Source organism: Octopus sinensis, linkage group LG12 (assembly GCF_006345805.1).
Source record: "Octopus sinensis linkage group LG12, ASM634580v1, whole genome shotgun sequence".
Taxonomy (NCBI): Eukaryota; Metazoa; Mollusca; class Cephalopoda; order Octopoda; family Octopodidae; genus Octopus; species Octopus sinensis.
In genome coordinates this window covers 19,113,277-19,126,992 of record NC_043008.1, presented here as the reverse complement: position 1 = coordinate 19,126,992, position 13,716 = coordinate 19,113,277, and the positions used below count along the sequence as shown (strand labels likewise).

The 13,716-nt window shown below is 38.2% G+C and overlaps 1 protein-coding gene across 1 annotated transcript in view; it reads left to right on the top strand.

The window, feature by feature from the left end:
- Positions 1 to 853: 853 nt before the first annotated feature.
- The window catches only part of LOC115217822 (unconventional myosin-Ie-like), a gene marked incomplete at its 5' end in the record, with an annotated part of 70,507 nt that continues 57,644 nt past the window's right edge, over positions 854 to 13,716 (top strand). Inside the window, 5 exon segments of the mRNA XM_029787504.2 lie at positions 854 to 949; positions 5,888 to 5,982; positions 7,531 to 7,618; positions 10,840 to 10,929; positions 13,198 to 13,275. Coding sequence (XP_029643364.2) covers positions 854 to 949; positions 5,888 to 5,982; positions 7,531 to 7,618; positions 10,840 to 10,929; positions 13,198 to 13,275 — 447 coding nt within the window.

Sequence of the window (13,716 nt, the reverse complement as noted above, 5' to 3'; positions counted from 1 at the left end):
TCACCATCATCTCTGCCGTTGTCACCACTGCTGCCACTGCCATAACCTTTATTTTCACATCCACTTTTCCATGCTTGCATGGGTTAGATGAATCAACAGAAGTTAGTGAGCCAAATGAAAGTGCAATGTTCTGATGTCTACTCTACAAAGTTCTGATATCTACTCAAGCTTTCTACAGCTTGATCATCATCATCATTGTTCAACCGTGGTCGAGACAATGGAATTTACCGTGCCACGCCAGACCTCACGGTCCATCACAGCATTACAAAGGTCCTGTTGCTGGATGCCTGTATCCCTGGCGGCTACATCAGGGTAGGAGCGTGTGCGCTCTCTGGTATCGCAAGCAGATGGCTTCCAGAAGAGAAGAGTAGAAATTACCTCGTTTTCAGCTCTACAACAATGTCCAGCAAACTGGACTCTTCTACCTTTCACAATGTGGTAGTTTCCCATATATTTGTACTTTGGTTGGATGACGCTTCCACGAGAGATTTTGAGCTCTCATAAGGAGGCAAGTGTAAGTTCCATCCAACCGCCTTTCAAGCTTCTTTAATAATGTCCAGGTTTCTGAGCCATATAGTAGAGTTGGTTCGACTGTGGCTTTGAAGATTTTGAGTTTGAAATTTCTACTTAGATTTGATGACCAGATCTTATGCATATCATTGATACCCTTCCTAACACCAAAACAAATAAGGCTGGAATATATCTGTGACAACTTCACTACATCTTGCAATTAAGGATTTTAAAGTCAGAACCAACAAGACTGGTCTTCATCAGGTCATGTATACAAAGAGTATTCTTCCATTTGGAAAAGCATTTCTGCCAATTATTCTTGATTTGTATCCTTAACTCTTAATCACAGACTTACATTGGACCGGTGTTAATATCAGTAAATCCATTCCAACAGTTGCAGATATTTACTGATAAACATGTTGATATGTATGAAAGAGCCGTGAGTAACCCTTATTGTAGTACTATTTGCTTTGTTTCTGTTTTTTCACTGCTTCTTTAACGGTTCTCTTGATCACATCATGAAAATTTAGAAACTCTAAGAGAATGTGAAATAATTCATTTTAAACTGCGGAGACTTTTTCTATCTAGATATAAGCCCAATATTGACAGGCTGTTATTTATAGCAGTTAAGAAGGCAATGAGCTAGTAGAACCATTAGCACACTAGTGTGTGGTGGCATTTTGTCCATCCTTACATTCAGAGTTCAAAATCTGCCAAGGTTATCTTTGGCTTTCATCCTTTTGGCATAAAAAGGTTTGGCAGTTTTACATATCCAGTTAGGGGAGTTTGTTAACATAATTTGATAATCCACATTTTAAAAATTATATATATATATATATATATATATATATATATATATACATAACGGTTTATATATTGCTGTTGGCAGTTTATATTTTAAGTACCAGTTGCTGAGTGCTAAGCAGGGGGAATCAATGTAAATTGCTGGCCTTGTGCTAAAATTTGAAACCATTACTTATAGCAGTCCTGGGCATCTTGCAACCTGTGGGACTTTCTGAATGAGATCCCTAATGAAATATTGCCTTCAGGCTCTTTTAGTAGTGTGGCTTGCCTGATGAGGACTCATGTCTCATGTGGCCCAATTCTCGAAAATGTTGCTCATGCCTGATTTATAGCTTTATCTACTTTGAGTTCTACAAGCTATGGTTGTGTAGTAGGAAGTTTACTTCCCAACCACAGGGTTCTGGGTTCAATCTCACTATGTGGCACCTTGAGCAGACCAAAGCCTAGTGACTGGATTTGGCAGACGAGAACTGAAAGAAGCCCATTATATATATATATATATATATATATATATATATATATTATATATATATATATATATATATATATATATGTCAGTGTTTGTCCCCTACCACCGCTTGACAACTGGTGCTGGTGTGTTTATGTCCTTGTAACCTAGGGATCTGGTAAAAGGAACCAATAGAATAAGTATCAGGCTTGAAAATAAAAAATACTGGAGTCTATTCATTTGATTGAAATTCCTCAAGTTGGTGCCCCAGCATGGCCGCAGTCTAATGACTGAAACAAGTAAAGGACAAAAGGTAAATCAAAAGCAAATTATTTCATGTTCTCTTGTGTTTTTTGTTTGACCTCACTTTTACAGTGACCTGATGTCTGTCTGTGTATCTGCTTATGTATCTGTTTGTCTGTCTCTCCTATTAGTTCCTATGTGAGGATTTGAACTCTTTACTCTTTTTTTACACTTTTACTCTTTTATTTGTTTCCGTCATTTGACTGCAGCCATGCTGGAGCACCACCTTTAGTCGAGCAAATCGACCCCAGGACTTATTCTTTGTAAGCCTAGTACTTATTCTATCGGTCTCTTTTGCCGAACCGCTAAGTTATGGGGACGTAAACACACCAACATCGGTTGTCAAACGATGTTGGTGGGGACAAACACAGACACACATATATTGACAACCGATGCTGGTGTGTTTATGTCCCCGTAACTTAGCAGTTCAACAAAAGAGACCGATAGAATAAGTACTGGGCTTACAAAGAATAAGTCCTGGGGTTGATTTGCTTGACTAAAGGTGGTGCTCCAGCATGGCTACAGTCAAATGACTGAAAGAAGTAAAAGGGAGTAAAAGAGTATATATATATATGTATATGCTTGTGTGTCTGTGTTTGTCCCCCTACCATAGTTTGACAACCGATGTTGGTGTGTTTATGTCCCCATGCTTAACGGTTCAGCAATAGACACCGACAAAACAAGTACTGGGGTTGATTTCTTTGACTAAAGCCGCTGCTCCAGCATGACTGCAGTCAAATGACTGAAACAAATAAAAGAATGAAAGAAAATACAACCGTAACTATGGATACATATTGAATTGTAACAGTAGAATAAGCAGATGTGCTTTACGAGGAAACAGCTTGGATTTTTCCTAACAGCCTATATAATATGTATATATATACATGTGTGTATACATACATACATACATACATACATATAATATATATATATATATACAAATACAATAAGAGGCTTCCGAATAGGAAAGCGTTGTGCTAGAAAGAGCAGTAGAAATCTCAATACTTTTTTGCTGGAAATAGTTAGAAACCGTCGGTCTGGGAAATAGTTGAGATGGTAAACGTTTTTAATTTTCATTCCCTTTCATGAATTTATCCTTTTTTGTGGTCTTGAGATTTCTACTGCTCTTTCTAGCACAATACTTTCCTATTTGGAAGTCTCTTATTGTATTTCTATATGAATAATATATAGTCTAATGACTAATTCGTTTTTTGTGCTAGGTCACTGGTAATAATAATTTATTATTACCCTATTTTATTATATATATATACATATATATATATATATATAATATATATATATATATATATATTATATATATATATATATATATCAACAGCCTTAACCTACTAACACTAACAACATGCTGTATTAAATCCGAGTGAATTAGAGTTAATTTAACAAGGAAGTCCTGTTGAACCAAGTGAGAATGTAATTGCGGCTGAGCCAGTGCCGCCTGACTGGCACCCGTGCCAGTGGCATGTAAAATGCACCATTCGAGTGTTGGGCTTCATGCAGGCAGTGACATGTGACCAAGACCATTGGCGATATACTATGCTTGTGTTGACCTGCCAAGCCAAGTGAGAACGTAGTTGTGGCCGTTGCTGGTATCAGGTCAGTGCTACCTGTGCTGGTGGTATGTAAAAACATCCACTACACTCTTGGAGTAGTTGGCATTAGGAAGGGCATCCAACCATAGAAACCTTGCCAAATCAGATTGGAACCGGGAGCAGCCCCACTGGCCCAGTAGTTTTCAGTCAAACCTATTTCTTTATTACCCATAAGGGGCCAAACACAGAGGGGACAAACAGGGAAAGACATAGGTATTAAGTCGATTACATCGACCCCAGTGCGTAACTGGTACTTAATTTATCGACCGCGAAAGGATGAAAAGCAAAGTCGACCTCGGCAGAATTTGAACTCACAACGTAACGGCAGACGAAATACCGCTTTGCATTTCGCCTGGCGTGCTAACGTTTCTGCCAGCTCGCCGCTGTTTTCAGTCAAACCGTCCAACCCATGCCAGCATGGAAAACGGATGTTAAACAATAATGATAATGATCTCTTATTATGTCACCTGACAGGATGCATCTGCACCGAGTGGTGCACAACAACTAATTATATAGTTTCCCACCTGCAAGAGATCAATGTGGGATTGGTCAAAACAATTGTTGTGAGCATTAAAGCTTTCTGTGTATTCCATTTTCTGTCTCTATCATTTGTTTTATATATATATATCATACTTTGATATGGGAAAAATTCACAACCCTCTGTGCCAACAATCCACTATTTTCCCTGAAAGTTGGTTTATATATCTTCTACGGACTGCTTGAAACTCACTAACTTCCTACATTTTGATCCTTGGATTTTACTTTTACATGGCTGTGTGGTTAGAAGCTTGCTTCCCAACCACATGGTTCTGGGTTCAGTCCCATTGCATGGTACCTTGGGAAAGTGTCTTCTACTATAGCCTCGGGCCAACCAAAGCCTTGTGAGTGGATTTAGTAGACGGAAACTGAAAGAAGCCTGTCATATATATATACCAGGGACGTGCTGCCTGGGTAGGCAATGTAGGCAGTGCCTACCCTGAATAAAATAGATTGATAGTAACATTTTCCTTTTTGACAAAATATGCACCTAATTCAATAAAAGTTACTCTGATTACTCTGCATAAAAAAGGTTACTCTGATTACTCTGCATAAAAAAGGTTACTCTGATTACTCTGCATAAAAAAGGTTACTCTGATTACTCTGCATAAAAAAGGTTACTCTGATTACTCTGCATAAAAAAGGTTACTCTGATTACTCTGCATAAAAAAGGTTACTCTGATTACTCTGCATAAAAAAGGTTACTCTGATTACTCTGCATAAAAAAGGTTACTCTGATTACTCTGCATAAAAAAGATTACTCTGATTACTCTGCATAAAAAAGGTTACTCTGATTACTCTGCATAAAAAAGGTTACTCTGATTACTCTGCATAAAATACAAAATATCTTATTTTTTGAAGATTAGGTAGGCATAATGTGACTCTGCCTTTCAATTTAAGTATTAAAACTATGCATAGTACTGCTGTAGTACACAAGCAGCATACACTCCTACAACAACAGTTTCTTTATGCGCTATAAAGGCAGAAGTAATTCTGCCTCGAAATCAGTTGTGCACCTGTGTTTCGCTTATTTTTTTGCATATTTTACTACATAAATGTCACCAACTGCCTACCCTGAGTAATTACTGACGGCACATGCCTGATATATATATATATATATATATATTATATATATATATACATATATATATATATATATATATATATATATAACGGGAAGGTTTATGAAAATAAACAAAAGACGAAGGCAGGTTTACGAAAATAAACAAAAGATGAAGGCAGGTGGAGTACAGACAAACAATATATATATATTTGTGTTTTTTTGTCCACCACCACCAGCACCACCACCACCGCCACCACCATCACTTGACAACCGATGTTGGTTTGTTTACGTTTACGTAACATAGCGGTTTGGCAAAAGAGACCGATAGAATAAGTACTAGGCTTACAAAGAATCAGTCCCGGGGTCGGTTTGTTCGACTAAAGGCGGTGCTCCAGCATGGCTGCAGTCAAATGATTGAAGCAATTAAACAAAAAAAAAAGTGTGTATGTGTATGTGTGTGAATGTATATGAACCTCTTTCTCTATGTCTGTCTGACAGTTTGTCTATCTGTCTGTGAATTTATATGCACATACATATACAAATGGATATAAAATGTATATATATATTATATATTGCAGATAAATATATGAATGTATATAATCTATATTGTAGGCCAGTTATGAAAATCCACCACATATATATGCCCTGACAGATAACATGTACAGAAACATGTTAATAGAATCAGAAAATCAGTGTGTTATAATCAGGTATGTTTGTATTGCTGTTTTCATTTGGAAAGTATGTAGGTTCAATCCCACTTTAAAGTAGTCATTTTTTTTTTTTCTAAAATGCTAACATGAAGGAGATGTTCATTTAATTATGTTTTTTTTTTCTATGTTTGCTTGTGTTGTAGGGAATTCTATTTGAGGAATTGTTTTAAGGATAGATTTATGCCCTTCTTGACATGAACTCATCCCTAGTTTTTTTTTTTTTTAAATAAGGGATTACTCATTCTACATGGCTTTCAAGGTAATAAGTTGTTGCTGTTTTCAATTGAAAATGACAACAACATTGACTGCACCATTTTGTGCAGCTGATTGCATGTGTGAGCAAGTACAGAGAAACACACACACACACACACACACAAACACACAACACACACACACACATATATATATACATATAGGCACAGGCATGGCAGTCGAAGAAATCAACCCCAGTCATTGTTCTGTCAGTATCTATTGCTGAACCGTTAAGTACGTGACATAAACACACAAATACATACATATGTATATGGACACACACACACACACACACACACACACACACACACACGCACGCACTCAGTCATTCACACACACACATACACACACTCACACACATTCATTCATACACATACAAACCTGATAGCTTTCTGCATATTTTAGCTCTACCAATTTTACTCATTGGTCAAGAAGCATTGGTCAACTGGTCAGCCAGATGCTGTAAATAGAAGACATTTTGCCCAAGATGTCCTGCAGTCTCACTGAACATCTGGTTGCAAAACAAACTTTTTAACCATGCACCCATTCTTGCTTGCATATATATCTTTACCTTACGAGGCCAAAATTTTCTAGGGTCAACTTTGCCTTTCATCATTACAGGGCCAATGATATTATGCACTTGTTAAATACTGGGGTCAGTGTAACCCCCCCCCCCCATATCCTTTTCCCAACAAGATTTAGGTCTTGTGCCCTTCATAGAAACCAGTACATCCACCCTTGTTAATCAAAGATTCATTTATCATTGAACTGAGATATTATGGTGCTCTCAATTGTGGACCATGTTAGGCTTATGGGTTAGCAATCAGTCAAAGATTCTGCTTGGACCACAAAAGCATGCCCTAGTGACCAGCCACTATGTTCAGCTACCCAGAATGCATTACTTACCATGCTGCAAGACTTCATATTTTTATACAGATTTATATACACTTATCCATAAAGATGCTTCTTTTCCCCATGTGTTCTGTTATTCCCTTATCACTGATTCATTCAACTTGGTGGTCTTTTGGGAACCAAACACCTGCGGTAAACAAGGATAGATGTTTTATAAAACATAATGATTGTTTTCCTTTTCCTTTTTCTAGTTATCAGTTAACTGTGACTCAAACTTGAGTTTGATTTTCGGTAAAACCATTTTACAGGCATCATTGATTGCATCTCTTGAGACAGACATATATATATATTCCTATTTTGCATTTCTGCTCTCTCTTTTTCGTTTTTCTTTTTCCTCAATATAACTAATTCTAAAATGTTTTTTTGTCCTTTCATTGACAGTGGGGAAAGTGGTGCTGGAAAGACAGTTGCTGCAAAACTTATCATGAATTATATTGTCAAAGTATCAGGAGGAAGTGCAGCTGTAGAGGTAAGCTTATAGGTTCATTTTCACCTGGCTCTGATTAAGTGTTATGTGTCTGCCATCATGGTCAAACATACTTAACTCACTCTCTCTGATTCAGTTCATCATCATCATCATCATCTTCGTTTAGCGTCCGCTTTCCATGCTAGCATGGGTTGGACAGTTCAACTGGGGTCTGGGAAGCCAGAAGGCTGCACCAGGCCCAGTCTGATCTGGCAATGTTTCTACACCTGGATGCCCTTCCTAACGCCAACCAGATGCCCTTCCTAACGCCAATTCATTTGGCTAAGTAATGTGTAGAAGTTGTTGTTGTTGTTATGGTTGGTCATCAGCACCAAACCAATCCTGATTGAATAGTTCTTTGATTAAAGGCGATCCAGCCATGATCATCTTGCCTTTTATTCTGATAGTATATCGATGGAAACAAAATATATGAAGCCGGAAGAGAACAGCACAAGGCTGAATAGAGGTAGGAAGCAATGAAATCAAGGAGGTAAAGGAGTATGTCTACCTAGGGTTCACAATGAATATGTGCTGAGATATGGATGCTGAAATCTTAAAGAGAATAAGGGCAAGATGGATGGCATTTCATTCAATAAAAGATGTACTCTCAACAAAGCTGGACAATGCCACATGTGCCAGACTCTCCAATAGCACCGTCTGCCATTCAAGAATTTGGACCTGGAGATCTCCATTTCCAGCAATTTCGAGGGCCACTTCCCAGTGGTGTTGGGCGTCAATGAAGAGCCCTTGACTACAACAAGACGACCAAAGTTTTTTTTTTCCAAGGTCTGGTGTCTCCTGCCCCTAAGCCCTAGACCATCACCTAATCACCCTTGCCCGTCTTGTTGCTTAACAACAACAATAGCACCATCCTGCCTGTGCAAGGGAAACATGGGTTGCTATGAAAGGATAGAAAAGTGATTGGTTACAGCACAAAGAACCACGGAAAGATCCATGCTAGGGATATTGTTAGAATCTACAGGAAACAGCATTGCTTGGAGCTGCATGAATCCTCTGCAGAGTTCTTGAAATCTGAGTGAAAAATGTTACCTTAGTCCACTGGTTACATTCTCCATCGAAGTTGGTGTCTTAAACAAGACAAATAATAATAAAAAATAATGTATTTAAAGCTTAGGTGTATTCAACTCACTGGAAAACGGTTTAGAGAGAGGATAGAAAGCAACAATAAGTTAAAGAAAGTATCTCAGCAAAGATAGCCAAAAGTAGATGCATAGTATACAAGATAAAAACACAAGAAGACAGTCAAGTGAAGAGTAAAAGAACCATAAAAAGGAAAGGGTACATTGGCTTATCAGGATTAGTGTTGAGGAATTTTGGAAAGCATGGAATTTTTTAAGGAGGCAGTGTTTTGATTGTTAACAATGGATGAAGGATAGTTTATGCCATGGTCTGACAATTCTATTCTGAGCATAAAAATCTGTTTTTGAAAGTCAACAATACTGTGTTGTCTTTTTTTATTGAATTCATAAGCATGTCCAAGAGTGGTAGAGATGATGGATTCAAAATAGTGGTCAAAATTATTGGAAAGATGGTGGACAATTGTGGCCATCTAACAAATCAGCTGCTAGACAATGAAGATTTAGTGTGTTTGATGTCCATTGAAAAAAAGATATTCAAGATATGGTGACCGGTGGATGATATTTGTCCGGTTTAAGGTGGTGAGCTGGCAGAAACGTTAGCACACCGGGCAAAATGTGTAGCCGTATTACGTCTGCCGTTACGTTCTGAGTTCAAGTTCTGCCGAGGTCGACTTTGCTTTTCATCCTTTCGACGTCGATAAATTAAGTGACCTGAACAATAACAATAATGATAATAATAATATCATCGAAAAATACCTTTAACCCAGGTTAAAAATTTCCCCAAGACACGTGAAGAAGGCTGGAGGGTATATCAGCCAAAACTTTGTGTTGACAACAAACAAGATTAGGGCAAATATCCGTCAAATGTAAATAATGTATCATTTATGATGCAGATCATTGTTGACAATAATATCTATGCCACATTCACCAGCAGATGTCTTATGTTTGGTATTGTGGCAGACAGAGCGAAATTCTGAGATTTGCCTCCCTAAATGTGTAGGGTTGTACTTGTCTGCAGCCTAGTTGGGTTGACATTTGGCAATCCATTTTCTGCATTGGGACCAGTTCAGATTGCAGGAAAGATCTATAGCAGTATAGGATCCGGCATTCTTATCTCAAGGTTCAGCTTAATGTAATTAGATGCATTGTGTGATGGAAATGAATGCGGATGTCACTTGAGGTCTGTGTAATTAGATAAAAACAACAACAATACAAACAACTATTCAGCAACTACAACACCACAACTGCCACCACCACCACCACCACCGCCGCCACTGCCACTACTACATGTCAGGATGTTTCGTATGGTACTCAATGTGATAGAGTTACAACACATCTGAAGCTATCTTATTTCTTTATTGCCCACAAGGAGCTAAACATAGAGGGGGCAAACAAGGACAGACAAAGAGATTAAGTCGATTACATCAACCCCAGTGTGTAACTGGTACTTAATTTATCCACCCCAAAAGGATGAAAGGCAAAGTCGACCTCAGCGGAATTTGAACTCAGAATGTAATTAATGGCAGACGAAATACCTATTTCTTTACTGCCCACAAGGGGCTAAACACAGAGGGGACAAACAAGGACAGACAAATGGATTAAGACGATTATATCGACCCCGGTGTGTAACTGGTACTTATTTAATCGACCCCAAAAGGATGAAAGGCAAAGTCGACCTCAGCAGAATTTGAACTCAGAACGTAACGGCAGATGAAATACCTATTTCTTTACTGCCCACAAGGGGCTAAACACAGAGGGGACAAACAAGGACAGACAAATGGATTAAGACGATTATATCGACCCCGGTGCGTGACTGGTACTTATTTAATCGACCCCGAAAGGATGAAAGGCAAAGTCAACCTCGGCGGAATTTGAACTCAGAACGTAGCGGCTGACGAAATACTGCTGAACACTTCGCCCAGCGTGGTAACGTTTCTGCCAGCTCGCCACCTTCTTACACATCTGAAGCTATCTGTGGATTACTCTGAGCCATTCCACTGACAAAATAATTTACCATAGGATGGCAATCAGGGTTGTCTGCGAGTTCTTATTGTTTCTTAGAATTCAGTAAATTATGTTATTTTCTTTTTCATTCCTATTCATGCATGTCTATTCTCTTTGCAGAAGGTGAAAGAAATAATTTTGGAATCAAATCCTTTGCTGGAATCATTCGGTAATGCTAAGACTGTACGAAACAACAATTCCAGTAGATTTGTAAGTATTTCTGTCTTAGATTCATGGTGTGATTATGTGATTAAAGAATTGTCTTGTGAGTGGAATTTGGTCAACAGAAACTGCACAGAAGCTCATCGTCATTGCTATATACACATGCACACACACACACATACACACACATTTTGAAGAAGGATGAAGGTGCATGGCTCAGTGGTTAAAGCATTGGGCTCACAATTATGAGGTAGTGAGTTCAATTCTTGGACCAGGCTGTGTTGTGTTCTTGAGCAAGACACTTTATTTCATGTTGCTCCAGTTCACTCAACTGTGGAAATGAGTTGCTATGTCACTGGTGCCAAACTGTTTTGACCATTGCTTTTCCTTGGATAACATTAGGGATGTGGAGAGGAGAGGAGGCTGGTATGCATAGGTGACTGCTGGTCTTCCATAAACAACTTTGCCCAGACTTGTGCTTTGGAGGAGAACTTTCTAGGTTCAAGATCAAAGGGGGTCTTTACCTTTTATATATATATATATATATATGTATATATAAATAAAAAATGGAGTTAACGCAGGTTTAAACAAGTATTTTTGCGTTACAACATCTTTAATTGTGAGATTTTTGCTGCCCTGGTAACTATTCATTCAGTTATCCGTGTTAATTGTTAACAAGGTAAAATACACTCATCTATTTATATGTATATATATATATATATATATATATATATATATATATATATATATATGTATATGTACACACATATATATATATACGTGTATATAATGAGCTTTCAACAGTTTCTGTCTTCCAAATCCTGTCACATGGCCTAGGTTGGCCTAGGGCTATAGTAAAAGGCACTTGTCCAAGGTGCCATGCAGTGGGACTGAACCTGGAACCATGTGCTTGGGATGCCAACTACTCAACTACACAATCCGGATTGATCCGATAACTGATTAACCACACAATAGATATCATTATATTCTAACTGTAAGTGCAGGCGTGGCTGTGTGGTAAGAAGTTTGCTTCCCAGTCGCATGGTTTTGGGTTCAGTCCCACTGCATGGTTACTTAGGCAAGCGTCTTCTTTGTTATAAGAACACTGAAAATAGCCTGTTGTATATATATATATATATATGCATCTATCTATCTATCTATCTATCTATCTATCTATCTATCTACCTACCCACCTACCTAACTACCCCCATCCATCTATCTATCTACCTACCCACCTACCTACCTATCTACCTACCCACCTGTCAGTCCGTCCGTCTGTCTGTCTATCTATCTATCTACCTGTGTGTCACCTGTTTGTCTTTCTATTGTTTGTTTCTCATTCTCTCTATCTATCTATCTATCTATCTATCTATCTATCTATCTATATATATATCTATCTGGCTATCTTTCTTTCTCTTCTATCTATCTGTCTGCTTATCTATCTGTCTGTCTGTCTATATAGCTGTCTGTCTGTCTATCTATCTATCTATCTATCTGTCTATCTTTCTTTCTCTTCTATCTATCTGTCTGCCTATCTATCTGTCTGTCTGTCTATATAGCTGTCTGTCTGTCTATCTATCTATCTATCTATCTATCTATCTATCTATCTATCTATCTATCTATCTATCTATCTATCTGTCTATCTATCTATCTGTATATCTGTCTATCTCTCTATTTATCTGTCTGTCTGTCTATCTATCTATCTATCTATCTATCTATCTATCTATCTATCTATCTATCTATCTATCTATCTATCTATCTATCTATCTATCTATCTATCTATCTACCTGTCCGTCTGTTCATCTTTCTATCTGTCTGTCTGTCTGTTTGTCTATAAATCTATCTATCTATCTATCTATCTATCTATCTATCTATCTATCTATCTACCTGTCCGTCTGTTCATCTTTCTATCTGTCTGTCTGTCTGTCTGTCTGTTTGTCTATAAATCTATGTGTCCATATGTCTGTATTTGTGTGCTACTGTCTTGCGCTTTGACATTGCATAATAATTTAAACCAGAACTACTGTCAGGCAAGTAGTGTACTACTACAACTACCACCACTACTACTACTACTACTACTACTAGTACTACTACTACTACTACTAGTGCTACTGCTGCTGCTGCTGCTGCTACTACTATTAACGCCATCACGGCGACGACAACTACCACCACCACTTTCCACCACCCTCTACCACCTTCACTTACTCTTAATGCCAGTACCAATGACATCAGTACCACCTGGAATACTACCACCAGCACCAATACAACTACCACCACCACCACCACCACTATTAATACTGCAATTATTTCTTTCAGGGCAAGTATGTCCAGATCCAATTTGGCCGAGGTGGTGTACCTGAGGGAGGTAAAATCTCAAATTTCTTGTTGGAGAAGGTAAGAAGTATTATTTTACTTATTGTCAATTTAGATCTTCTCTTTTTGTCTTGTTTTTGTTACCTTTCTTTCTCTTTTTTTGTTTCTTTTCTTTATTATTATTGTTGTTGTTAAGGCGGTGAACTGGCAGAGTCGTTAGCACTCCAGGTGAAATTCTTAGTGGTATTTCACCTGTTGCTCTGTTCTGAGTTGAAATTCTGCTGAGGTCTACTTTGCCTTTTATCCTTTTGGGGTTAATAAATTAAGTGCCAGTTGCATACTGGGATCAATCTAATTGACTGGTCCCCTCCCCCAAAATTTCAGGCCTTGTGCCTAGAGTAGGAAAGAACATTTGTGCACTCGTAAGGTAGCGAGCTGGCAGAATCGTTAGCACACCGGGCAAAATGCTTAGTGGTATTTCGTCTGCTGTTAGTTACTTTCTGAGTTCAAATTCCACCAAGG